This window comes from Dermacentor andersoni, chromosome 1 (genome assembly GCF_023375885.2).
Source record: "Dermacentor andersoni chromosome 1, qqDerAnde1_hic_scaffold, whole genome shotgun sequence".
Taxonomy (NCBI): Eukaryota; Metazoa; Arthropoda; class Arachnida; order Ixodida; family Ixodidae; genus Dermacentor; species Dermacentor andersoni.
The window spans coordinates 276,055,254-276,080,518 of NC_092814.1; the positions used below are offsets into that span (position 1 = coordinate 276,055,254).

At 46.3% G+C, this 25,265-nt stretch overlaps 1 protein-coding gene across 1 annotated transcript in view; it reads right to left on the reverse strand.

Annotated features, from left to right (window-relative positions):
- Positions 1-25,265, reverse strand: part of LOC126548314 (substance-K receptor-like) — a 619,244-nt gene that overhangs the window by 416,211 nt on the left and 177,768 nt on the right. The window contains exon 2 of the mRNA XM_055063164.1: positions 17,586-17,846. Within this exon, the coding sequence (XP_054919139.1) occupies positions 17,586-17,846 (261 nt within the window). The remainder of the gene's footprint in view (positions 1-17,585; positions 17,847-25,265) is intronic.

Here is a 25,265-nt window from a genome sequence, read left to right on the forward strand (position 1 = left end):
TCACGCGTCATTCCGTAGAAGAATACCTTGTCCTGCACTGAGATGCTACAAATGCCAGAGATTTGGACATTTAGCGAAGAACTGCCGTAGTCCACGTCGCTGCGAGATAAGTTCAGAAGACCACAACCACTCAGAGTGCAAGTCTGTGTATTAGCCAAAGTGTGCCAACTGATGCGGAAATCATACAACGTTCTATATACTCCAGGTGCCTTCAGAACAGAGCTGCCTCAAAGCTGCATAGACACGAGTTGATATACTGAAAGCTCCCTCCTCATAATGCGCCCCCACCTAACCTTGACACTGCAAGATATTCGCCTCCAACTCCCAACAAAGAGCAGGAGCAAGCAGACAGTTCGAATAATTCTGCAGCTCTAAAGCAATCAGGTCGATAACGTTCCAACAGTGAGCGACACAATCCATCTTAAAGAGAATGCTACTCATCTTGCCCAGGCATCATGTCAGAATCGCGGACCTTCTCAGCAACGCCCTTTGTCATTGACACAGCAACCTCATCTAACACCTCAGCGGCCACCTCAGCATTTCCCTCAACCACTCAAGTGATCGAAGCGACCATGCTAGGCAGTCCTTCAGCGATCTGATCCGATCACAGATGGAGCTTCAGCGTCGTTTGGTGATTACGCGTCTATACCCACGGCACGGATGATCCTGCCCTCGCTATTCACAGCTCTGCGTGCAATTCTCAGTGCCATTCCGCTAGCAAACAACCTGCCAGAGGTAAAAGCGCTGTTTTCTATGGAGTCGTTGGTGCTTCCACAACCACCAACAGCTAGACAGCAGGCTTACAATGAATAACCGTTACAAGAATGTTTCCATATTTCGGTGGAAAGCTAACAGCCTTCGTAATAAGCCAGCTGATTTTCGCAAACTACTAGCTCAACATAACTTTCCTGTCTTTGTATACAGGAGGCAGGCGTACGAGATGACTTCCTTCTTTAAAACTATGTGATCTATAAATCGTCGCACATTGCTGGAAATAGCAGGGCGATGTTATGCGTGAGAAAAGACCTGCCGTCCTATTTGATACAGTCGAGCGATCCACATATACCGGAGTTCGTAGCATGCAAGATATCTTTTAGAAATGCATGTGTCACAGTTATAACTATTTTATCTACAAGGTTCTAGCAAATAGCAAAATATCTGTAGACAACTTGGTGAATGTGTTTGGTATCGCAAACTCATATGTGCTGGTTTGTGGGGACTTCAACACACATAGCGTCATCTGGGGCAGTGAATATGACTCCTGGGGAAGCGTTATCGAGTGTGCAGCAGAAAAATGTAATTTGACCATGTTAAATGACAGCTGTCCAACGTTTTTGCGAGGGTTTCCTTACTCCAGCTGCACAGATGTTGAGCTCGGCTCACATGAACTTCTCGATGACGTTGAATGGTCAACGGATATAGCAACGCACGGCAGTGACCATTTTCCGGTTCTGGTAAAACATCGTTTCACACGAAGTGAAGCGACCCGGTGCTACTCAGAATATACTAATTGGCAAAATTTTCGTCCCTATTTAACTAGCTCATTGGGCGAAAATCCGAGCTCTCAAAGTTTTCCAGATGTATGAGTCGTATAAAATCTTCACAAAGCAAGCCATTGTCCCAAATGAACATGCTGCAGTTGACGGGGAATACGAATGTCTAAAAGCAATTACAAGACGAGGAGAACGTGCTTACCGTCGCAGCGGAAAACTGGATGACTACAAGATGGCACAGAAAGTTCAGTCAACATCCCACAGACGCCTACAGAAATTAGGTACGAGTCAATGGCGCGAATACTGCGAATCGTTGTCTCTTTTCACTCCGGTTCGCAGAATATGGTCAGGTGACCGATCCTTTAGTGATCCACTTACCCAGAGCCATCCTTTCCGTGCCCTTGCCGTAGGTCGAAACGCTCCACGAACATCTGTTGCTGAGGAATTCTATCAACTTATAACCAGACCAGCAATTCAGTTTATTTGCCTACAATATGCAAGTTCCACAGCCCTGGCAGAACAGAAGTTTCGTGCTTGTTTTATGTCACAACACCCTCAACTTAACTGCCAATTCAGTTTCGACGAATTGAAATGTGTTCTCACATTATGCCATACCAAGACAACTGCAGGCCCAGACTGCGTCACGTACGTGATGTTAAAGAACCCTTATCAGAGACAGCAATTTGGGAAGATGGGAGCCTCCATGGATGAAAACGTGCCGCCCTGTAGCTGCCGACACTGCGAAGCGTTTCGTGTGAACAAGGTCTATGACGGACCTAGTGATAAATTCTGGGAGGACCAATTGCCGCAACTGCGTGCCCATAAGAAAAATGCGCACCACGACAGTGCTTCTCAACAAGGTGGCCGGCGGGGGGAGAGAGAGAGAGAGAGAAAGCAAGGACAGGAAAGGCAGGGAGGTCAACCAGAAGAGTGGCCGGCGGGACCTCTGTGACCTCAAAGGAGATACGCTACAAGATACAAAATCTGGGGCAAGAGTACAGGTAAGAGGATAATTCGCACGTTCACGGATGTCTGTCGCGCTAGACGTTGGTATGTGCTGTACGCCGTGGGCGCACCATTCCTGGTGCAACGGTAGGCCTCATGGCGTTTGCGATATTTTGACTACGCGGCGTATTCGTCACATTGTCGCGTTATCAACGCACCATATTTCGCGTGCATATTGTAGACAATAATACAGTCGTTCTACAATATTCGTGCAGCCTACTTTTAGGTAGCCCGGCTGATTAGCTTGCGCCGTTAATACAACTTCACCACATTACCCCCACAGGTATACACAACGAGCATTTATATTTTGCAGTTGAAGTTCTGAAATACCAGTGCTTAGACGACATACACAAAGAATAACGATACAGACATTGTACTGTTCTTCTCATTCTTCTCTGTGTACCTCGCCTAAGCGCCGGTCTTCCAGAATTTCAACTATGCTGCCCCAACCGGCCCAAGTTTCTACCCTACTAATTTTGCATCGCTGCACACACAAACATCGTATGAATCGAACTTTGCGGTGAACTTTTCAGGAAGCTAGGTTGTTGATAAACGCTGTGGTCACTTAACCTTATCATTTGCTGACCCTTGCTACGTAAAACACGTAAAGGGTCTGTTGGCATGCATTCTGTTTGAAAGTTTCAGTTTTAAATGTTACGTGCAGGGAAGGACAGTAATGATTGTAATCAAATGTTAAAAATTTTTCCGCAAGCAGTATATAAAGACCACGTTTTTCGCAGCTGTCAACTCACAAATTGTTATGCAGGGTGTTAAAAAGCTGTGTGCGAGAACTTTCGAATTCAGAGCTGTGTTTTGCATATCACATCTGTGCTTTCTTGTTTCGTTTCTTTTTTTCTTTTCAGAAAAAAGGGCAAGACGGCCACTGGGTCAACACCTGTGAGTTGCCCTTATTAGAGCCGCCTGCATAGGTTTCTTGGAACCTTGCCGACAAATGACCACATCCTCGTAGAAGACAGCTTGCCGGTGAGACAACAATTATATGATATAAGAGGCGTTGGAGTAATTCCTATGTAGCATGATAAACGCATCATGCTCCAAAAATAGGTAATAGACATCGAAGCCGATTTGTGCAGCATGTACATGTACTTTTTATATTGTTGACGAATGCATTTATACAGCTCAGACAAACCATGGACAGGAAGTTGGTTGGCGTAACAATGCAGGTGAAATTAAATACAGAAGACGACCGTACAGGCGTCGACTTCAAATTAATGTTAATTCCAGAGGAAAATAGCATTTTTAACAGATGTCACTATACCAAACAAATCGACACAAGCTGCACTGTAGCGCCCACGGTAAAAACAAACAAACATGAAAGCAAAAAAGCCACAAGTCTTTGTTACAGTGACACGGGAAACAAGATTTCAAAGGGAGAAAAGGATAATTCAGTATTTAATAAGCTTATTTTTAGCCATTCTTCAATAATTTGACCATGCCTGAGAGAAAACAAATTGTTGCCAAATACACGTTGAGAAAACAAGTTGATGCCCGCAGGAAGCTGCCACACGCAACTGTTATTGACAGAGTGGCTAAACTGATTTAAGTTGAGTCTCAGTCGGCCAATAAACTGGCAAAAAAGGAACTAAGGTTTGCGAAGAAGGCACTGCAGCTGCAGGAGGAGTCGAATGATCTTCAAAGGAACTTGGTTTTTATTTTTGGAAATCATAATGACAATATGCCGCAAATAAACACAAAAGTGGTTTTGCATCATAATATTCCAAAGGGAAGGGCTCAAAATGGGCAAGCCGGGCTAGGGCTTCTCTTCCTCAAATAAAGAGTGGTGAGTCGTAGCTGCAAGTTATAGCCTCACATAGTAAAAAACAGTTTCGAAGCGCAAAGAGCTAATAAACTGCGACATAATGAGTAGCAAGTGAATGTGGAAGTGCTAGAAATATATTGGTGCTCACTGAATAGGCCCGTGTCGCAAAGTGTGACATATTGTAACTTATCCGTTCAGGTGGACATTGTCACAGAATCCGAAGGTGGGGCTCAAGTGATAGCCTCTTGGAGTATGCACGGGCTGACACACCCGCTAGCATTGCTCGGGAATATTATACGGAAGGCTTGCCGGCAAGCCCTCAAGCCACCCCGGAACAAGGAGCGCGTGGCGATGCCCGCAGGAAGCGGCCACACGCATCTGTTATTGACAGAGTGGCTAAACTGATTGAAGTTGAGTCTCAGGGGGCCAATAAAGTGGCAAAAAGGAGCTAAAGCTTGCGAAGAAGGCACTGTAGTTGCAGGGGGAGTCGAATGATCTTCAAAGAAACTTGGTTTCTCTTTTTGGAAATCATAATGGCAATCTTCCGTAAATAAACACAAAAGTGGTTTTTGAAGAGTTTGCTGCCTTACAAAGTTTACTGCTCCTGCACATTTAGCTACTTCATGAACACAACGAATGAAGTTTTCTTTGGCTCTGAGAGCATGTGTCTGCATGCGCATATGGCTTAAGAGATTGGCAGCGCTTCAAGTTTTATCAACTGAAAACTGTCCTTGTTACCGGAGCCTCATGTTTAACCGTAAACGCTATTAGCCACAAACGGTAACCTACTTTGCAGTGCTGAACTCTGTTGTAACCTATTAGAGGCACACACCATGCAGAAAATGTTTAAGTCCATGTCGCTACTTTTGTATTATTAACGAACGATGCGATATGGTCAAATTCAGTGCGCTGGATTGAAAAGTGCCATTCCAGAGAGAACTAAGCATTCGTTGCCGTTTGAATGCCGACAGCGCTGCAGTAAAATGATAGTACGTTACCAGATTATCAACTGCACACAAGAATACAATAGTTGCTAAATTTAAAAGTTGCACGCGATTCACATGGGGGCGTAATCAGTGATTTGGCACAACACTAGCTAACATTGGTCGACCTGTCAGGTTTCAAACTTCATTCAGCTGTAATATAGTCAGACCGACTAAATGGAGTCATGGCCTTGAATGTACAGTCAATACACAACTTTAGTCGCCTAGGTTTCCATCTAGCTCTCGACAGGGTGACAAAGTCAGGAATTCACAGAAATATGTTTTACTAGGGCACGAAGCGCTCTTTCCCGTGACACAGTGGCAGCGTTGCCTACGCAGAATGGCTGGGACAGCAGACTGCATGGTGACTTCATCATTCACTGCATACCGCATTGGTGACGCACGTCTTCACAAATATATTGCCGCACACAGTACATGCGCACAATATGAGCTGTGTTAGTAACATCACACTCGAGTGCTTTCAGGATTCGACATCTTGCCTTCAGTCACCCAAATACATTCTTAATCACAAGTCTTGCCTTTGACAACATGTAGCTGCATATTTGTACAGCTGGGTCTTAGTATGTCGCTGTAAGTATGTAAGGCTTCATCAAGTGTGGCAGTAAAAGAAAGGCTTGGTCCAGGGCTGGGCAGTATCCAAGATACATGTATCTTAGATACCATCTTAGATACTCTTTGGGTATCCTGTATCTGTATCATGATACGTCTGGCGAGACGTCTATCAATATATGTATTTCTCATAGATGATAGACTGTATCGTGTATATTAAAATACAACAAGATGCTGCTATCACAACATAACTGTGCGAATCTGTAAACATTGGCTGAACTACACTTCACAAGCTGATACTGCTGCCAATTAGCCACGCGAATAAAACTAAAGGCAGCGACATTCTTTTATCTTTCCACCAGAGCCCTCCAGCGAGGGCAGGCGATGAGGTCAGGATGAGATCAGTAGAATATGAAACGTCATTGCAGCTTTATTTGCTCTCTGTATACACGATGCGCAAAAAAATATGTCGCCACCAGAGTTGTCGCTGCTTTACACCTGTCCGGTGATCCGGTATTGCGTAAACGGCAACACGTTTACGGACAAGGTAACACTCCACAGGGGTATTTGCGCCATCGTGCAGAGGCTTCTGATTGACGTTCTTGTAATAAGATTGCTGCCCGCTAGCTGGTCGGCAAGCAGAACAGCGACTCCCATCAACTACAAAGCGACCAGCAAAAACGGCTGACAGCGCAACGCATAAAGAGCTTTCATGTTAAGCAGTTAAGACAACCCCAATAAATTGTTTGGGAATGAAAATATTGCACTTTGAGCAAGTAAAACAAACTTGGAGGACGCTTAAGCTTCGCCTTTAAAAGTGGAACGCGATAGCCTTCAAAGATTCCTGATTGCTTCTCACGATTCCTGGTAAGTACTGCTTATGTAATCGTAATGTTTACCGGGAAACGCTGGCGTCGAACGCTAAGCACGAAGGCGGGATTTCTGATAGAAACGTGGCCTCGTGCGTGGGCCGATCTCGGAGGCAGTCCACCGCCACGCAAAAAAAATATCATTTTCAGGTTTCTGTTATTGTTCCGGACTTTTAATATTTAAGTCTGAGAAGATTTAACATAGAAGGTATGGGCTGTCGGTGTTTTCTTTAATAGCATTTGTTTGTGGGCTGTCATTCTCAAAATTCCGAGCAATAACTTTATTAAGAATGCAAGGCAAGGTATGAGCAACTTTAGTTATAGAATGGTGTGGCAATATGACCCTCATATACCGCATGTGATATAGCAAGGCATGGCGTACACATTGTGGGAACGGCACGGTCCCTCACTCCACGCCAGCAGGCCCCAGTGTTGGCCGGCCGCGTCCAAGAGCGCCCAGCCGAGCCCCAAACCAACGCTCGCACCCACGAGTCACTTTGTCCTGCTCTTCGTCGACTGCTGGCTCTGATACCGGAGGGCCTTCGAATTCCTGGAAGACCTTGGTGACTCGGCCGTTGCCTGCTCCGCCGATCCTCGTTGGGGCGGAGTCTGCAAGGTTTGCCCGCTGCCGGAGTTGGGGTGCTGTCGCTGCGAGCCGCCGTGGCCAGTGCCATCATCGCCTTCGCCGAGGCAGGGGCAGTATGGGAACTCCAGCATCAGAGCCAGCAGTGGAAGAAGTCGAAGAGTACAAAGTTACTCGTGAGCGCGAGCGGTGGTTCGAGGGTCGGCTGTGCGCTCTTGGGCGCGGCCGGCCAGGAGTTGGTTGGGGCCTGCTGGCGTGGAATGGGGAACCGCGCCATGCTCATAACATATAGCTAAATATAGGCGGAAATTTTCGCTCACGGACAACTCCACCCACACCTACACCGGATTTGTGTGACACAGGGCCCTCAACGCTATCGCGTTAAACATTTTGAAATACAAACAAACACTTCATTCGAATAAAACAAGGTTGAGCGGAGTTAGGAAATTTCCAGGAAAACATTTTTGTGCATACGCGTTCGCTGCTAGATTATAAAGATGTATAATAAGAAACTTGCGAGTGTATCGAAGTATCTTAAGACAGAAATCGGAACGCTCGCGTCTCCTTCTGCAAGCCGGCCTCCGCTACAGTGTGACAACCAGCTATGACCGCTGGATACATGACAACAGATTCCACAAAACACTGCTTCAATTTATACACAACACAGGCCTCACAGCACACATATAATACACATATACGCATCAAGAATTATGCCTTAAGGGCAAGTCTTTATCGCAATAAAAAAAAAGACAAAAATGGAAAGTGTTGTATCGAATATAATAATTGCGGTAGTATCTTGCATCTGTATCTCAAATACTTGTTGCCAGAGTGTTCTGTATCGTATCATGATACAATTGCAAAGTAGCTTTGCCCAGCCCTGGCTTGGTAACACAGTATTATGGCACCAACTTCAACTCCTTCAATCACGCTTTTAGGCTTGGTGAAATGATCACTTTCGATTATCCTAGGCAAGCTTGAGCGGTTGTACACTCTTGAGTGATGGTTTCGGCCCGGTGAGCCAACATTTGTGCAAAGAAACTTATAATTGTGGTGTACAAGCGCCAAAAGAATAATACTATACCACCCCTTATACTTGTAATAATCTTAGGCATGCTCCCTTGGAGGTGACACCTTTATGTGGGAACCATGAAGTGCACCAAACCACTTCAGGAGTCCAACACCTTCGATAACTGTCGAATGTGCTCCTCCGCGGTATCAACTGTAGGCGTCCTCACAAACTGTGATTCCACACTGTCTACGATGACGAAGCAGAACTCAAGGAGTGGAATGTTCCCGGACGCTGCACTTATGCCAGGAAGGTTCACGACTGTCCTTTCTTCAGTTGAAGTTGCTGCCCTCTACAGCGGCACTGCCACACGTTTATGCAGAGGGATGGTGTTCAGCAGGTTGGTGTCTGCCTTTGCCAGTGACTGACAGTTGCACACAATATAAGGAGTTGACCGGGTGTGCCTGAAATTTCTTTTAAAGTCGTTGTCAATCAAGTTCGGCACGGAGGTCTCGTACCACGATGTAGGACCAAAGTGGCTCCATATCCTCTTTTCTTTCGAGCACAGTCCAACAGCGAAAGTTGCCAGTAGTCGACAGTGGCTCTCCGCTGCTTTCCTTTTTTCCTTTTTAACAGCCTTCTTTGAAATTCCAGGGCATTCAGCTGTCTGTTATTTGCCACCAACTGAGCCTGGTGCGTTGCGACAAGAAGAAGGAGGCTATCATCGCGATTATCACACGGCCTCTTCAACGACATTTTGTTGAAAGTTCACTTGCCACACGACTTCAAAACCTCTCGGCACTGAAAATTCGTGCAGAAAAAGCAAACGATGTAGAAATTTATGGCGCGACGATAAGTACCTACGACACGAGTATAGAGGCTACACATGTCTCGCCACAGGAAAAATGCAACGGCTTCGGTTGGAATGCCTTAGATTCGAGATTAAATTTTTTCCGCTAGGTATGTTTTGTAGTTAAAGAAAGAGAAACGTTACAGCGCAATAATAAATAAAACAGATTTCAAAGATAACCACGCAAAAGTAGCGAGGAAATATGCAATAATTTATCGAATATTACTCTTGATTCAGTGCGCTCACGTGATAGCACAATTTAACCCCCGAAAGGCAGTGTAAGTGCAGTTAACATTCATTTACTTCAATGTCATTTTGAAACTTCTACTGTCGTTGACTTCAATGGCCGTTCAGGGTTACCGTGTCAAGGGGTTATATGAGAGACTTGTTCATGGTAGCCGCACATCAACTGGCACTATTCCAAATTTACTCATTATATCCGCACTACTTTAACGTGTACAGAAACTGTTCATGTCATAAATATTTCTTTGCTTCAGCATGCGTCATTCCACATTTGGTGCTAGAGCAAATATTTAAATGATTCCGAGAGGCATCTTCCGCGGTGGCAGGACTGTTTGCAATTTTGTGTACTTTGCGTTTCATAATATCGGTAAAAAAATTCACAAAAATCTGCTATTATAGAGATTCGCAGCCTCTCTCGCATTACTACAAAGCACTAAGAAACATTCTTTGAACACACTGCCATTGTATCAAACGCTCAAAGAACACACAAAAGCAAGCGCAATGAATCACGTAATCGCATTTCAGTGGATACGCGGTCACTGCAATCTTCCTGGTAACACTGCAGCGGACGCAGCTGCGAATTGGGCGTACTATAATACTGAGACAATCATTGTTCCTTTTCTGCGCAGCCAGGTCCGTTTTCTCCTGAGTCAGATATCCTGTTGTCTCAGCAAAATTGCCTGGTTTGACCGGCAATCTAAGAACTCGGATGCACTTTATAGACCCATGTATAAACCTATCATCGATTCCGTCAAATCTGAGAGAAAACAGAAAATTCGAAACATTGGTGCACCGCCTGCGGCATGTTACTGCATTTACGCGGCACTTTTTATACAAGATAAAACGTGCCTCTAGTCTGCAGTGCTCCTGTGGTCATCTAGACGAAAATATGCATAATCTTCTCTCTTCGAGTGCACTAAATATGATTCACCACAAAGGATAGTACAAGCAAATTTGTTACTTTTAGATAGAAGACCATTCACTCTAAAAAATATACTTGGCCCGTAGCCAACAGCGGGCCTTCAGAAAAAAGCACTTCTTGTTTTGAAAAAGTTTTTCGAGGAAACAATAATTGTCGGGAAACACTGAATTTCACTTTATCCTAATAAGCTAAATGAGTGATATAAATGTTTTTCTGTGGAAAAAATTGATGTAGGTGGCGATAGTTTTTTTATGCTGTGTGTAGTTACTTGTATTCTGTTCTTTGCAGTGTAATTACTTGTATAGTAAAATATTTGATTTATATATGCGTATGTGTACGGCACTCACGCAAAAAACTTTGCGATTCAAGTACTGTTGGACTGTATTGTTTTTATACATCTGGTGTTTTACTCGGTGCCATATTTCGTGACATTATTCTCTCTTTTTGCTCATATTTGTTTCCTTAGCTAAGTGACAAGGAGTAGCCAGTGCCGCCATAAAGGCGCCAACCTCTCCTATTATTCATTTCAGTAAAAACAAAACAAAAAGAACGACACACCCCAGTGTAGGAGAGCGAACCGTCTGGTTAACGTGCATACGTTTTCCATCTTATTTCCCTCTCTCTCTTATTCCATGACTGCCACGTCGTCGTGGCATAACTTGTATTGGCAGTGCTAGACGTTTTCTCGTCGTGAATGTCGATTCTTAAGCATAGTTTTTGCAGCATCGGTCGTTTGAGCACGTGATCGACCACAGGGGAAAACGCAGGAAACAGGAGCCTGGTGTCTCACTGGAAGCATGCCGCTAGAATTGAAGCCATACCAGCGATCTGCAACGCGGCATTTTGTATCCTATATTTTGTACTTTTCCTGTTTTGAATAGGCGTTACTTTTATACGCTCTTATTGCTTAGAACAAGGTTTTTTCATGTAGCATGTACAGCACAACGTGACTAGGCACTTGCGTGCAGCGACGTTTGTGCACTAGCTCATCAAACATGCCTTATACGAATGATCGATGCTGTACTCAGACAGGATGTTCCAAACATCCGTAACTGGGACCATGATTGAGTATGTGGAACGATGTCCAGGTACGTGAAGGAAACGCGCATGAACACTTAAAGATTGTTCCTGTCGCTGGTTCGTGGAAGAATATTCCAGATAATAGATACTGGTATGTGAATAACTGTTCCAATAACCGCAGCTATTTATTTTGGAGACAGTTCCACATAGTTATTGTTACGTGAACTAAAAAATTATAAGAAAGAGTTCAAATATATGGAACTCCGTTTCTTTGTATGAGAGAGTGAGTGAAATTGCTTTATTTCGAGAAGACGCAGGGGAGACCCCGCGCCACGCGGCTAGTGCCACGTAGGGACCGCCAAGTATGTTGTTATGTGGGACGCCGTTCTATATAACGAAGGGGAAAATGTTCGCAGCTTATAGCTGGAACCCCAGTGAAAGAGTGTATGAATATAAGTTAGACACGCACACACACACACACACACACACACACACACACGCATGCAGGTGTATATATATATATATATATATATATATATATATATATATATATATATATATATATATATATATATATATATATATATATATATATATATATATATTGTCGCGAAGCACTTTGAGCAGAAAACGTTCGCGACTAGAACGCTGAAGCCGCGAGAGGTAGTGTAGCCGACCGAGCACCGAAACAAGGTTGTTCGGACGGCCTGACTCAGCCACTGGCACTTGCCAGTACGCGGATCGTAAGTCTAAGGATGAGTAGAATTCAGCGCCTTGGAGGCAGTCTAGCGCGTCGTCAATACGGGGTAGAGGATAAACGTCCTTGCGTGTGATCTTATTAAGTCGCCGGTAGTCCACGCAAAAGCGAATTGTGCCATCTTTCTTTTTTACCAGCACTACAGGAGAAGCCCAGGGACTGTGCGAAGGTTGTATGACACCGCGTTCGAGCATGTCTGCAACTTGCTCAGCGATCACGCTACGCTCCGTGGCGGATACACGATACGGCCTGTGGCGTAAAGGCGCATGGTTGCCGGTGTCGATGTGATGGACAACAGTAGAAGTGCGGCCTAAGCGAGATTGTTGTAGGTCGAATGAAGTGCGAAAGCGGTCTAGAAGATGGACGATCTGGGCGTGCTGCGCTGGAGTGAGGTTGGGATCAATACTCTGGTAAAATGTTGGGTCACACGGCGGCGTGGGAGGAGAAACTTGAAGGCCCAGAGTGTCAACCGGAGGAGAAGCCGGGTCGTCAGGCACATCGTAAAGGAAACTGGCTTCGATTCCGTCGGCATAACCAAGACACTCATTGTGGAGCAGCCTAGCAGGGCAAGGAAACAGGTTTGATACATAAAGTGCGCTCGAACCTTGTCGAATGGCAAGAAGGGCAAAAGGAAGCAAGAAAGGATGGCGGCGAGTAACAAGCTTAGACGGCGTGAAAAAAACTGTGGAGTCGGAAAACCCAACGCAGGAAACGGGTACAAGTGCGGCAGAGTATGGAGGAATCTCGGTGCCGGCGGTGACGAACACACGACCGGAAGTGTCATCAGTATCTTCAAAAACGTTGGTGCCGAATGGCGACAGCGCGAGTTCAGCACGGGCGCAATCTATAACGGCATGATGAGAGGACAGAAAGTCCCATCCTAAAATCATGGCATGGGAGCAGCGAGGCAGAACAACGAACTCAATATGGTATAAAGCGCCGCTTATAACAACACGCACGGTACACTTCCCTAAGGTTTCAATCGGCGCAGCGCTTGCTGTACGTAATGAAATGGCTGAATAAGTCGTCGCTACTTTTCTAAGGGTAAGACGAAGCTGGTCCGAAATCACTGATATTGCTGCTCCCGTGTCTACAAGCGCATGAACGGCAATGTCTTCTGCATAAACTTCAAGGACATTCGCAGGAAATAAATGAGGTCTTGAGGAGTTCGCTAAGATCGCAGTTCTTGCCTCCGGAACTGCGGTCCTTAGTTTTCCTCTCGGATAGCTTCAGGACGACGGATAAGCGGCGACAGAGAACGCCGACGGGGAGACGGAGACCGACGGGTATTGAAGGGTCGGGAAAGAGGAGACGAGGCTTCGAAGGGCTGGGCGGCAGTAGCAGAACGGGACGGAGAGTCGAAACCGTTACTTTGTGCCCTCGGAGAATCCGAAGTATACCATCCACGCCGACGGCAAAGCCGTGCTACATGCCCAGGTAGGCCGCACGAATAACAGATAGGCCGATTGTCATGGGTGCGCCATGGATTGAGAACAGCGGGCGGAGACTGTTGGAAATATTCGCGAGGTGGGCGCACGGGCTGCTGTGGCGACCAGTAGCTGCTTGGGGGGGCAGGAGAATATGTTGCAGCTGCTTGCGGAGGTGAGGGAAAGGCGCTGGTAAGTCTGGATTGATTACCTGCAGAAGGAGGCCTTGGATTAGCGACAACGGCAGCGTACGTAAGTGGCACAGGCGTAGGAGGCGGTTGATGAGCAAGTGGTACTGCGTTAGCGACTTGTTCTTGTATCATGTGACGGAGATCTGGAGACAAGCGCGGCTCTGAGGCTGGAGCGACTGGCAGAAGAGAGAGTTGGCGCGCCACTTCTTCTCGTACAAATTGCTTGATTCTGTCAAAAATTTCTGGACTGCAAGGAGTAGAGGTGACACCATCACTCAGAGCTGAAAGCGCGACGTCCGGAGCGAGTGCTTGGCGCGTAGAAAGCCGTTGTTTGCGCAGCTCCTCATAGCTCTGGCAAAGCGTTATGATGTCGTTGACCGTCTGAGGATTCCTTGCCAAGAGCATTTGGAAGGCTTCATCTTCTATGCCTTTCAAGATGTTCTTGACCTTGGCATCTTCGGTCATATCTGGGTCTATACGCCGGCAGATGTCAACTACATCTTCAATGTAGCTCGTAAAGGTTTCGCCCTTTTGTTGGGCACGACAGCGAAGCTGTTGTTCAGCCCGAAGTTTGCGCACAGCAGGGCGACCGAATACTTCCTGAAGTGCCGTTCGGAATGCTGATCAGGTGGAAAAGTCAGCCTCATGGTTGCGGAACCAAAGATGGGCGACCCCGGAAAGATAGAATGGTACGTAGCCAAGCTTGTCAGCTTCAGACCATTTGTTGTGTGCACTCACTCGGTTGTATGATGACAGCCAGTCCTCTACGTCATGATCGTCAGTGCCATTGAATATGGGAGGATCCCGTTGGCGTGGCGCACCAGGACAGACGACTGGAGGCGGTGCCATGGGTGGCGCGGTAGTACTAGTCTCCTCAGGCATGGGAGATGTGAGAGGGATCGTCCGGCTTCGGAGTTCCAGGTTTGCAATAAGTCCAGCACCTCCACCAAATGTCGCGAAGCACTTTGAGCAGAAAACGTTCGCGACTAGAACGCTGAAGCAGCGAGAGGTAGTGTAGCCGACCGAGCACCGAAACAAGGTTGTTCTTTCTCGTCGTCGCTGTCTCTCTCCTAGCCACAGCCCCACTGCTCCTTATTTTACAGTACAATATATATATATATATATATACTGAGTTGGCTAGATCCACGTAGCGGACACCTACTCCCTTTTCCTTTTTTCTGTGTTTGTTTTTTAACGCTAGGCCCATAGTAACTGTAACACACCCCGTATATGGGCAACTCTGTTACTATGACCCAGAGAGCCACGCGATGCATTCAATAATGTAGAAATATATATATATATATGTATATATATATATATATATCCACGATCCCAGGGTAACTTATCGTAGTAACACATTAATACCCCAGAAAGTCGATGGGAGGACCGTGCCGCGGTAGCTCAATTGGCTCAATTAATGTATCATTTCTTTATTTCAGTTAGTCAGTACAAGTAATTTCCCCTGTGTTGCCTTTGGTGTCCGTGTTTGTTGACTTCGCACGATATATATATATATATATATATATATATATATATATATATATATATATATATATATGCAGCAGAGATGAACCGAAGGCAACTACGTTGGCTTTTACTGCTGCCAAAATATTACGCCAGCTGAAGCGTCGGTTCAATTGTAACGATGTGATTATGGCGATAAATAGTGCATGGAAACTCTTGAAGCTGTCAGCATTTTTGCTTCTGAAAGGCTCCATAAAGGTCAAATCGATCTTTGTGGCGGACGGCGATGTATCCGAGATAGCAGTCATTGCCGTCCGCTCTCAATCAACCTGTTCGCTTGTGCTTATTCATACGTTGGGTCTGCGTGCAACGTAGATAATTATTTCCAAACCTGTAAAACTGCACAAATGCTGCGGCGCGCGAGCAGCTAGTTATACGGCACTTTATTAAAATACCGCGCTCGTTCTTCAGAGCCTTGAATAATTAAAACCAGAGTCGCTCTATTCATGATAAGCGACCAAATGCATAATTATTAGCCGGCTCTGCAACTTCTGATTTGAAGCCTACGCGCTTAGATAAACACTTTAAAAGGTAATTCTTTTTTTAACGAGTGACTCCAGCTCAAATTAAAAAGAAAAGGCTTTGAGCTGCTCAAGAGGACAGTGAACGATACTGAGTTGGCTAGATCCGCGTAGCGGACACCTAATCCATTTTCCTTTTTTCTGTCTTTCTTTTTTAACGCTAGGCCCATAGTAACTCTAACACACACCCCGTACATGGGCAACTCTGTTACCATGACCCAGAGAGCCGTGCGATGCATTCAATAATGTAGAACTGAAACAGAAAGCAGTAAAAATCAAGCGTACGGCCTCGCACCGTGCGCTGAGGCACGTGCGGATTCAAGCTGAAGCACGGCTCACAACCAGAGACAGGGAATAAATTATTCCTATAGTGCAGTAAGATGGGCTAGAGTCGTCCACAGACGTCATCAGTGTTTCCACTACAGCAGTGCCGGCGTGGCCTTTCGCTCACGGACATTGCAATGCGCCCCCCCCCCCCCCCCTCGAAAGAACAAGCACAGCCTTCGCAAGAAAAAAAGGAAAGCGTTTTACTAAGGTAAACATTTTTCATGTTGTTAACGCGATCTCAATAGTCGTTCGATGACCGCTCAGTGAAGCGACAGCAAGCAGCCAGCTTGTTCGAGCCAGCAAATGAAACGTTGCTTGCTCTGCGGAGACTACACGTCGCAGAGGCTGCTTTACGTGCTGCCGAAATGGAAGGTTGCAGAATTATTGATGTGACGGACGTTTGTTATTTCGGCACTGCGACAACCGCCGTAATAATATATGACATCAGGGACTTCTGATCCTTCGTATGGTATCGGCCTTAAAGGGACGTCGAAGAAAGGAACAAATTGCAGTAAGGTGGCAAGATGAGCGAGTTGGAAAGGATGCATACTTATTGATCAGTGCCAAAACAACGAAAGTACAGAGGCAGAACGGTATAGAAGCAAGTTTTCGAGCCCTTCTGTATTTTTGTCTGAAGATGATATCTTTCGAAGGAAGAATTGACATCATCCGGCGTCCTTCTACCTCTGTGTCTTCCGTTGTTTTGACGTGGATTAGTAAGTATTAAAGAAGGAAAGTTTGGTTAAGCTGCTTTGGTAAATTATACTGCTACGACATTGGTAACGCCAGTCTTAGCGTGGGCAGAGGTGTACTAAATTCCAAAAAAAAAAAAGGCAACAACGAAAGAGGGTTACACACACCACCGCCTCCCGCACAACTTTCCGCTGACGTCATGAATTTTGTTAGCGTTTGCTCAGGAGTAGTAAATCGATAATTAAATGCATTCCAAAGGAACCAAAGATTCAACCTAGGGAATTTTAAAACCTTTTTCTGGCAAGGGCATTCCCCCTACCCCGCAAAAAAAAAAAAAGTAAAAGAGGGGGGGGGGGCGGGGCGGGGCGTAAAAATACCTTGAGATATACACGTAAAAATACCTTGAGATATATACAAGACCGTGGTCACGAGGATGGCGGCCTCAAGCGATCAACCGCGGTCGAACAAGAAGATGTCGCTGGAGCGCAACCAAACTATTATGCTCCAGCGATCTTTCTACCACTGTTGATCCCGTTGAACTCCATGGCGTCACACTGGCATACCGGTGCTGCTATTGGGGCGCCAAGTGCAAATAGACGAACATTGGCTTTCCTTCTCCGACTGCTAGTAGCGAACTACTGGGAAACCGAGTCATGAGGGAATGTTTCACTAATCTAAAGAGTGATGCTCTTTATGCCACTTTAAAACCGCAGCTGGTGGTCGAACGTAGCTCATGTGGTCGCAATCAGCCACGGCGGTGGCTTCTAAACACCCAAACTATGTCTTTCTCGGCACAGCCAAGCAGCGCGCAAGGACGTTACCTTCTTTTTTGCGCGGCACTGGGCGTTGATGTTCGCAGCGCTGCGCTCTCCGGGCATCTGTGTGATCCACAAGCGCCACACGATGAGAGAGTAAGCGGTCAGCATGATGGCCACGGGCAGGAAGAAGAGCGCCACGGTGACCAGCAAGTAGTAAAGCTTGCGGCCCGACGAGGCGAACACGCACTCCCCGCGCTCCGCGTCCCAGCTGGCCTCCGTTGGCCACGTCCAGCCGCAGTACGTCACCGATTCCAGCGGCGTCCACTGCGACGAGAAAACGCGCGTTGCACACCACCGGAAGTCAGCATATAAAGCACATTGCGACAGTCGCAGAGAAAGAGAGAGAGAGAGAGAAAGTTTATATCTGGAGAAACCTAGTGGCAGGTCTGGCACGCTACTCCAGGTGAGATAGTGAGGGATGAATGAAAAGGAGTGAAAAAAAAAAAGTCGCAGTCGTACTGATAGCGAAGCATTAGACAGCAATACGAAGCAAGGTTCGTAGTTTTATCGGCCGTATAAATTGCACTAAACCCTCTTACTGATTAAATTAACAAGCACAGTGACAGGCGTGCACAAGGGAACACGAACTGATCTCACTCGGTGAACGCGAACAAAAGCTTTCATAACGCCGGCGTTATGAAGAGCACCGACCTCGGAGAGCGAACGTTTCGGCCTGTCTCTCGCTTCAACGCGTGTTCAATTCTTGAGATACGTGACCTCCAACTCTAGGCGCACGGAAAAAATGCGCGTGAAGCGATCAGCCGTCTCAGCTCGCCAGGTCTTTGCATCCGTTGCAGATTACCTCCAAGAAAGATACGTCGCGTAGCCCAAGTATGCGCTCAGCGGTGCGAACAGCCATACGCAGCCACGCCTGGGGTAGAGGAGGAGACGCGTGCTCACTTGCCACCTGCAGCCCTCTTTCTTGTCACAGAACCGTCGCACTATGCATGTTGAGCTTCGAAGCATGGACGTTTCGACCAGGTCGGTAGAACTCCTCGGTCACGCGCGCAGCTAGTGGCATTGAAACTCGTGGTAAAAGCCATACCATCGAGACAGAATGATACGTTTACGGACGGAGCGAAAAAATAGGCATATAGCGCTATTACACATTGCTGTTATATGAAACATGTGAGCATTTGTTCTACACGTTTGCCCCCACCTATAGCGCTTAAGTTCTATAAGGAAAAAATGTGGAGGGAGCTCTGTTGCACCCTCAGTGGTGGTCTAGAAAGCAAGGAAACCCCTAAATCTGTGTCGCTGGTAGGCTTGAGAGATAATTCGTGTAAGGAGTGGCAGACACACGGACCGAGAAGTCACATATAATTTCAAGCCAATGTGCCTTAAACACTGTAGAAAATGTTACATTACGGTTTCTTTGCTATTCTATGGAACGCTCGAGTGTTCTAGGCGGAACAATTGCCTGCCAAGCATACCAGGCTAGCCCCGCTGTGCTACATAGATAGGGAAAACACCAACTCAATTCCGAAAAATGCACACAAAATTTTGGCCAATTTTCATCCAATTGCGGTGCTGCACTGCCTCTGGCGGAACGTATTCCATTGATCAGTTTACACGTTTACACGCGTTTACACCAGAGACTTGGCTATAAACAGCAATGGATGAAAAGCCGTTATAGAAACCAGCGTGAACCGCTACTGACTGCTTGGCTGGGTTCCGCTTTGAGACTAAAATAGCTGTACAACTGAGTATTTTTGTATTACAAAGTTCATGACTTAATGACAGACGTTGGGTGCTATCGGGATGTGCCGAAGTTCATTACGTGATATTTATTATCTGGGTAAGAATGGGGTGTGCCGGTGGCAGACTGTTGTACTAAAAGTTACGTTCCCTCAAGCAAGGTCTGCAGTACAGAAAAATCACGCAAACGGCTTCGGCTAAAGTTCTGATGCTGCCTCCCAGATATCATGCATTTGTAAGGACTTTACACCAATTTATGTTCGTGGATAAGCAACACAGGAGACCCTGCATGATCAAATGCATGCTTCAGCATTCGTATTGTGGTCCATTTTTCGGAAGTCCATTTCTTTTGATTAATGGTTAAGCTGTTTCTTTAACTCTTGTTGCACGAAGGCACCTTCATGCGCATTCGCGCTGCGTCAAACGTTAAGGTAAACGATATTTACTTTCCAAACCCTTGCTTTGCGATGCTTGCCCCCTGCTACGGGTGAATTTGTTTTTCAATGGCTCTCCTGAGCTGCGATGTTACATCCGCGAGCTGCGTTACCCTATAGACCGCTTTTCATGGACGCCACCATGGCTGGACGAATGGATGTTATGAGCGTCCCCTTTGGAACGGGGCGGTGGGTTGCGCCACCAAGCTCTTGCTATTGCACTACCTAATGTCCTACCTAGGTTAAACAATAAAAAAGAAAAAAAAAACACTATGACCTCCCACAACCAAATTTTTTGATCCCCTATTACGAACTATGCTTTTGTACGTCTCCGTTTTTTGTCGTTTCCCTACTTTTCCTCCACCAATCCTCCAATCGCCTCTTACTAATCCCTATTACAAACCATATTGCTACGCAGTGGCGCCATCTACTGGCAGTCGGCATGCTGGGTTGGGTGATCGCTCCGTCTTCCATGGCAGGTAAACGCTCGGCGGAAGTTTCTGGTGTTTGTTTTCGCGCTCGTGCAGTCTATTTAGTACGACATGGCGTCTTCTACGTGGCAAACGGTTCTGTGAGACGTACTGAAGTGGTTTAAGTCGGCATGGCCGGACTTTCTGCTGGTGTTGAGGCGGACGGAGCACGCAGCGCGATGTGTGCACGCATGTTTGAGCCTACGATCAGCCTCGGAGAACAATTGTGCACTTCTGGATGTTCCATTCGCTAATGTGACCTGATTGCAGTATTATCCCCTAGTTCTAAGCTGCTGTTTAGGAGAAATGAAGCTTACGCAACGATCGTAACAGCGTAGGTACCGTTCTGCTACGATAGGAGCTGTACTGTTATACCTTGACAAGCATTCAATCTGTTAGCTGCAGATTAAATTGCGTTACTACTTGCTTCGGTTGAGGACGTTTCCACACATGAATAAAATAGTTTTGGTTAGTACTAACAGCATGCCTTAGAGTGTGAGCTATACTTGTCCAGCAAAGCGACAGTTTACGAACTGCACGAGCATGCTAAACAGTTGTAGGTGCTGGATTACAGATATCTTTGTTCTATATAGCGCATGGTTCAAGTGCACGGCATCAACGTTTATAGATCTATAAACGTTGTCCGGCGTGACTATGCGAGGTCGTATTGCGGCGTTAGCCCGTTTTTCTTTCTTTTTCGAGAAAGAGGAAGATAACTGCTTTTTTTTTCGGTTATGTTTGTTCCGTTCTCTATGACGCACTCACACGTAATACGGAAATGTTGTTCTCAAGAAGAGCCATCGCATTCTCTTTATGCGATACGTCTCATATATTATGGCTTTACAGGGCAAAAAGGCAATGCCGAATCACATAGCTTACATATGTATCATGCTGGTTCACCAACCGCAGTGATCTCTGTGATGAGCAGCGCCATTGGCCTCACGCAGGAAGCTAGCGTAGACATATAGTAATTTCAAGCCTACTAGACTTGAAATCCGGGGGAACGATGCCGGTGTATCACACATATTTGAGAGCGCCTGCCGCTTAGATCTCTCGCAGTTGCCTTAGGTTGGCCGTACACGAGCAAGCAATTTTATGTTTTAGTCCTAACGCCAAGCGATCAGATAGGGAGCAGATGTACAATTTCATGCTGGTAATACAGAGACACCAGTTCTCTTCGTTGAATGCAAACAATATTCGCAAAATAGTTCACAACACATATACACATCGCGGCTGATAATGCGCGTCACATGTATGCGCCCCCAAGAGACATCTCCGCGTACTATAGTTACCCTTGTACCGAAAGGCTTCCCCGATGACCTTATATGAACGGACATTGCGTAAATTTCCCAAAGTATGATCGAAAAAATCGCGAAATTGTTCCTCAGCACGCGACAGCAATACTTTCAAGCAGCGCCGCGCTGGATCGCCCAAGCCAGGCAGGATGAAAGGCTCGCCGCGTGCCCTTTCCTCCTCGCCCGATGAAAACGCGTATACGAGAAAAAAAAAAAATTTCATGTGCATTTATGTGAGGCAGCTTGCGCGCGCGCGCGGACTGCTCACAATCAATCGAAGCACACTTAGAGGGACAGCTGCGGAAGGATTAGACTTGTAATGCAGTCCCTGTCTTAATTAAGATGGTCGGGAGCTCGGGTTGCCGTTCGCATTTGAACTATTGATCAGCTAGGTCCGTCCCTACTTCAACTCCTGCAACCGGCTCCTGTGCCCAAAATGGCAGGTCGACTGGCGGTGACGATCAGGCTAATGAGTGCGAGATAAGCCACACTGTTGAAGGACAAGAAACGGAATCGGATAGCTACCGGACGTAAAGCCCGTGCTAATTTCCTGTATCGCAGCAGTAATTGAGTCGTAAGCACCAAGCACACAGCCGCTTTGTACTTAAGGCAGCGCTCGGGGTACACGCGACTGTGCGGACGTGCTCATGTTTTGAGCACGTGTTTTTGTTTTTGTCAAATTGCAATGCTGTGTGCTTGAGTATGCTTCTATGTAGTGTGATGGCTGTACATAACGTTTCAGGCCATTTGGGAACTTTCAGTAGAGCAGTACAGCCTGGGAATAGGACACCCTTTGCGTTACGCCACAGGTTAGACGTACATAGTCTAAGGAAGATTTCTGTAGCTTCTATATAACGGTGTAATTTGACAACGTAGCTTTATTCATGTTTTTTTTTCATCACAGATGTCATTTATACTGAAACAAGATGGGTGCCGGGATTGGGCGGATACGTGAATTAAAACATATTTGTTCTGGCCAGTGGTTAAACCTACACAGCCAAGGTGAGATCTGAATAATAGCGGAACTACGCAGTTATAAACACGAGACTTATCCATCTTTTCTCTAGCGTCTGCAGAGGGAAAGGATGTAGATTCTTCTCAGTTACTCGATATAATGGGAATTGAAAGAAAAGGCACATGTTTGAAAGCGACGGACAATAACCGCAATAAAGCACAAATAAACACACACAAAAATAGTAAACAAAAATGTTATGCCTACGTATGCTTTCTAGTTCATTTAACTAAAATAAAATCAGAGGACACCTAAGCATTCTTTTTGAGTTGTGAATGCGAAAGCATTAGTGTCCACTTGAACGCCGCTGAGCATCCCTTCGAGTTTTGCGCTCCGAGTAATGTACCATAGCGCAACGTGCTTTCCGAGCCAGCAAGCAGCAGCGGCCTGCGGTGCTAACGCCATATGCCTCCGACGTCGTGCGCAATGAGAGACCGAGGAAGCAGCAGCGGCCACCAAGGCCAGCAGGCGCGCGCAGCCGCTAAGCCCACTGGGGGTGAGAGAGAGAGAGAGAGAGAGACAGAGAGAGAGAGGCTTTCAAGCCACCCGCCGGTTTCCGAGAGCGAGGGGGACATAGCGTCGCAGCGATGCCCTCTTCCCTCATGCAACACCTGGCGCGCTTATGAAGCAACGGGTGTTCCCTTTCTCCCGCTCGTGACGGCGCGCTCGTGACGTGACGTGCTCGTGACATGGCGTCGCAGCCAATAGGGATTTAGTTGCCGTTTCGCTGCTACAGACGAACGCCGGCTTTTTCGCTAAATGGGCCATTTGATGCTTTCGCACCATACAAATTCCTGGTTTTTACGTACCAAAAGCACGATTTAAATATGAGGTGGGCCATAGTAAGAGGACTCCGGATGAATGTTAACCATCTTGGGTTCTTTAAGGAGCACCAAATACACGGTAGACGGGTGCTTTTGCATTTCGCCCCAATCGAAGTGCGCCGCCGCGGCTTCATGGCATAGCAGCGCAACGCCTTAGCAGCTAAACAACCACGGCGGGGATGGTTCTTTTGTATTCTTGTTCTGTGGCAGAATAAACGACAAGTTTCGAGTACCCGCCAGTTGACATGGCATTTGGTGTGTATATGAGCAGAATAAAAATGCGGATGGGACGATGCGCGAAAGATGCCGATATATTTCAAATGTTCGCGCCTAACATCCTGCCACCCTCAGTACATAGCCAATCTTACAGTCCTGTGCGCTGGCTTGTTTTTGCGCATCAACCGCGTCATAACGTGCAAAAAAGAAAAAGAAAGAACACTGGAGTATTTCGTTGAGTTTCAAGTTCTGCACTTCAGTGTACTTAAAAAAGCAGGCATTCTGTTCAGGTCATTCAAGTCAAAATGGCATTATATTCAAGTCTACCTGCATCGTTTGCACTCGTTTCTCTGCTGTTAGTCTAGCTTTGTAGGAGGACCGACTTTACAGTGGGATTAGCAACGCTACAACTATAGCTACAGTGCGCTACGACGTAGAATATGGGGTAGTGTGTTCAGGGAGGACTGACGGCTGCCGCACTTGATGTAGAAAGCCACGAGATGGCGCCACCAGAACATGGTCTGTCGCATCATGCACTGCTTGCGATGCGCTATGGCGCTTTGCATGCATCGCGCGTAAGAACCTGCATTTTAATTGCTAACACGTCAGTGCTAACACGTCTCGGCTTCGACGGCATTGTCTGGCTTCTCGGAGGGAGCCATCACAAGGTTCCAGAGGACAGCTCATTTCTTCATCAAGCTCCGCAGTGCTCGAGCTGACTGCTTTTGCGAGGTCATAAAATGACGAGCAGCTTACAACAATCAGGCACAGCGTTGGTGTGGGCTGATCATTTGATCCACATAATTGTCTGAATATCCCGAAGAAGTTGTCTAACGGATCCTGGCTGAGCCAGGATCCGTTGGACAACTTTTTGGAAATGCACCGAGAACAACTGCGGAAATGCACATGCAATTCTTACAATTACGTGTCACACATGAAAAAAATGTATCAGTGAAAACCTACTCCTTCGTATGCAGATATCACTCAAAGAGTACATGAATATTATGTAAGGAGACTGGCTACTTCATTTCTAAATGTCACAGGATCAACAATCTATTGGATACAGCAAAAGTAAATAATTTAAAATGTTGTTACCTAATTAGTCAATTATTTAGGTAATATGAGTAACACAAACCAACATAATTTTTTAAATAATTAATCATCAATTGTCATAAGCTTTAATTACTTGAACTATATCAAAATTGTATAAAATTAGTTAAGTAATTCAGTAATTAATTAGATGGCTTCAGCTCTTTACATAGCGATGACAACCGCTGTGTATACATAATTCAAACCAGAATACTTCAGGGAAAATCAAGCCTTTATTTTAAACAATGCGTCGTTCGAGCTGCCATAAACTACAAAAAAAAAAAAGAAACCGCAAACAACACAAGCCTCGACGTACGCGCTAGCGGCGTACAACCAGCGCGACTGACAACAACAGGAATGAGCGACGGATCGACGGCTGTTGGCGGCGGCGCTGCTGTCACGTGGGCTGGCATCCAAGTGCCGGACCTTTCCGCCTGGCGGCAATCGATGGCGCGTGCCGCCCCTGAACGCACTAGCCCCCTTCTAGCACACTTTTCTACAACCAAGCCGACAAGAGATTGCCCTGAGAGCGACTTGTGCACGCGCGTGCACGCACGTCACTGTCAGCATCTAATCGACACAATTTTTGTGTGGTTCGCGACGGAGCCCAAAGATCGTGCGCACACCTCTTTACTTCGCAGGCTG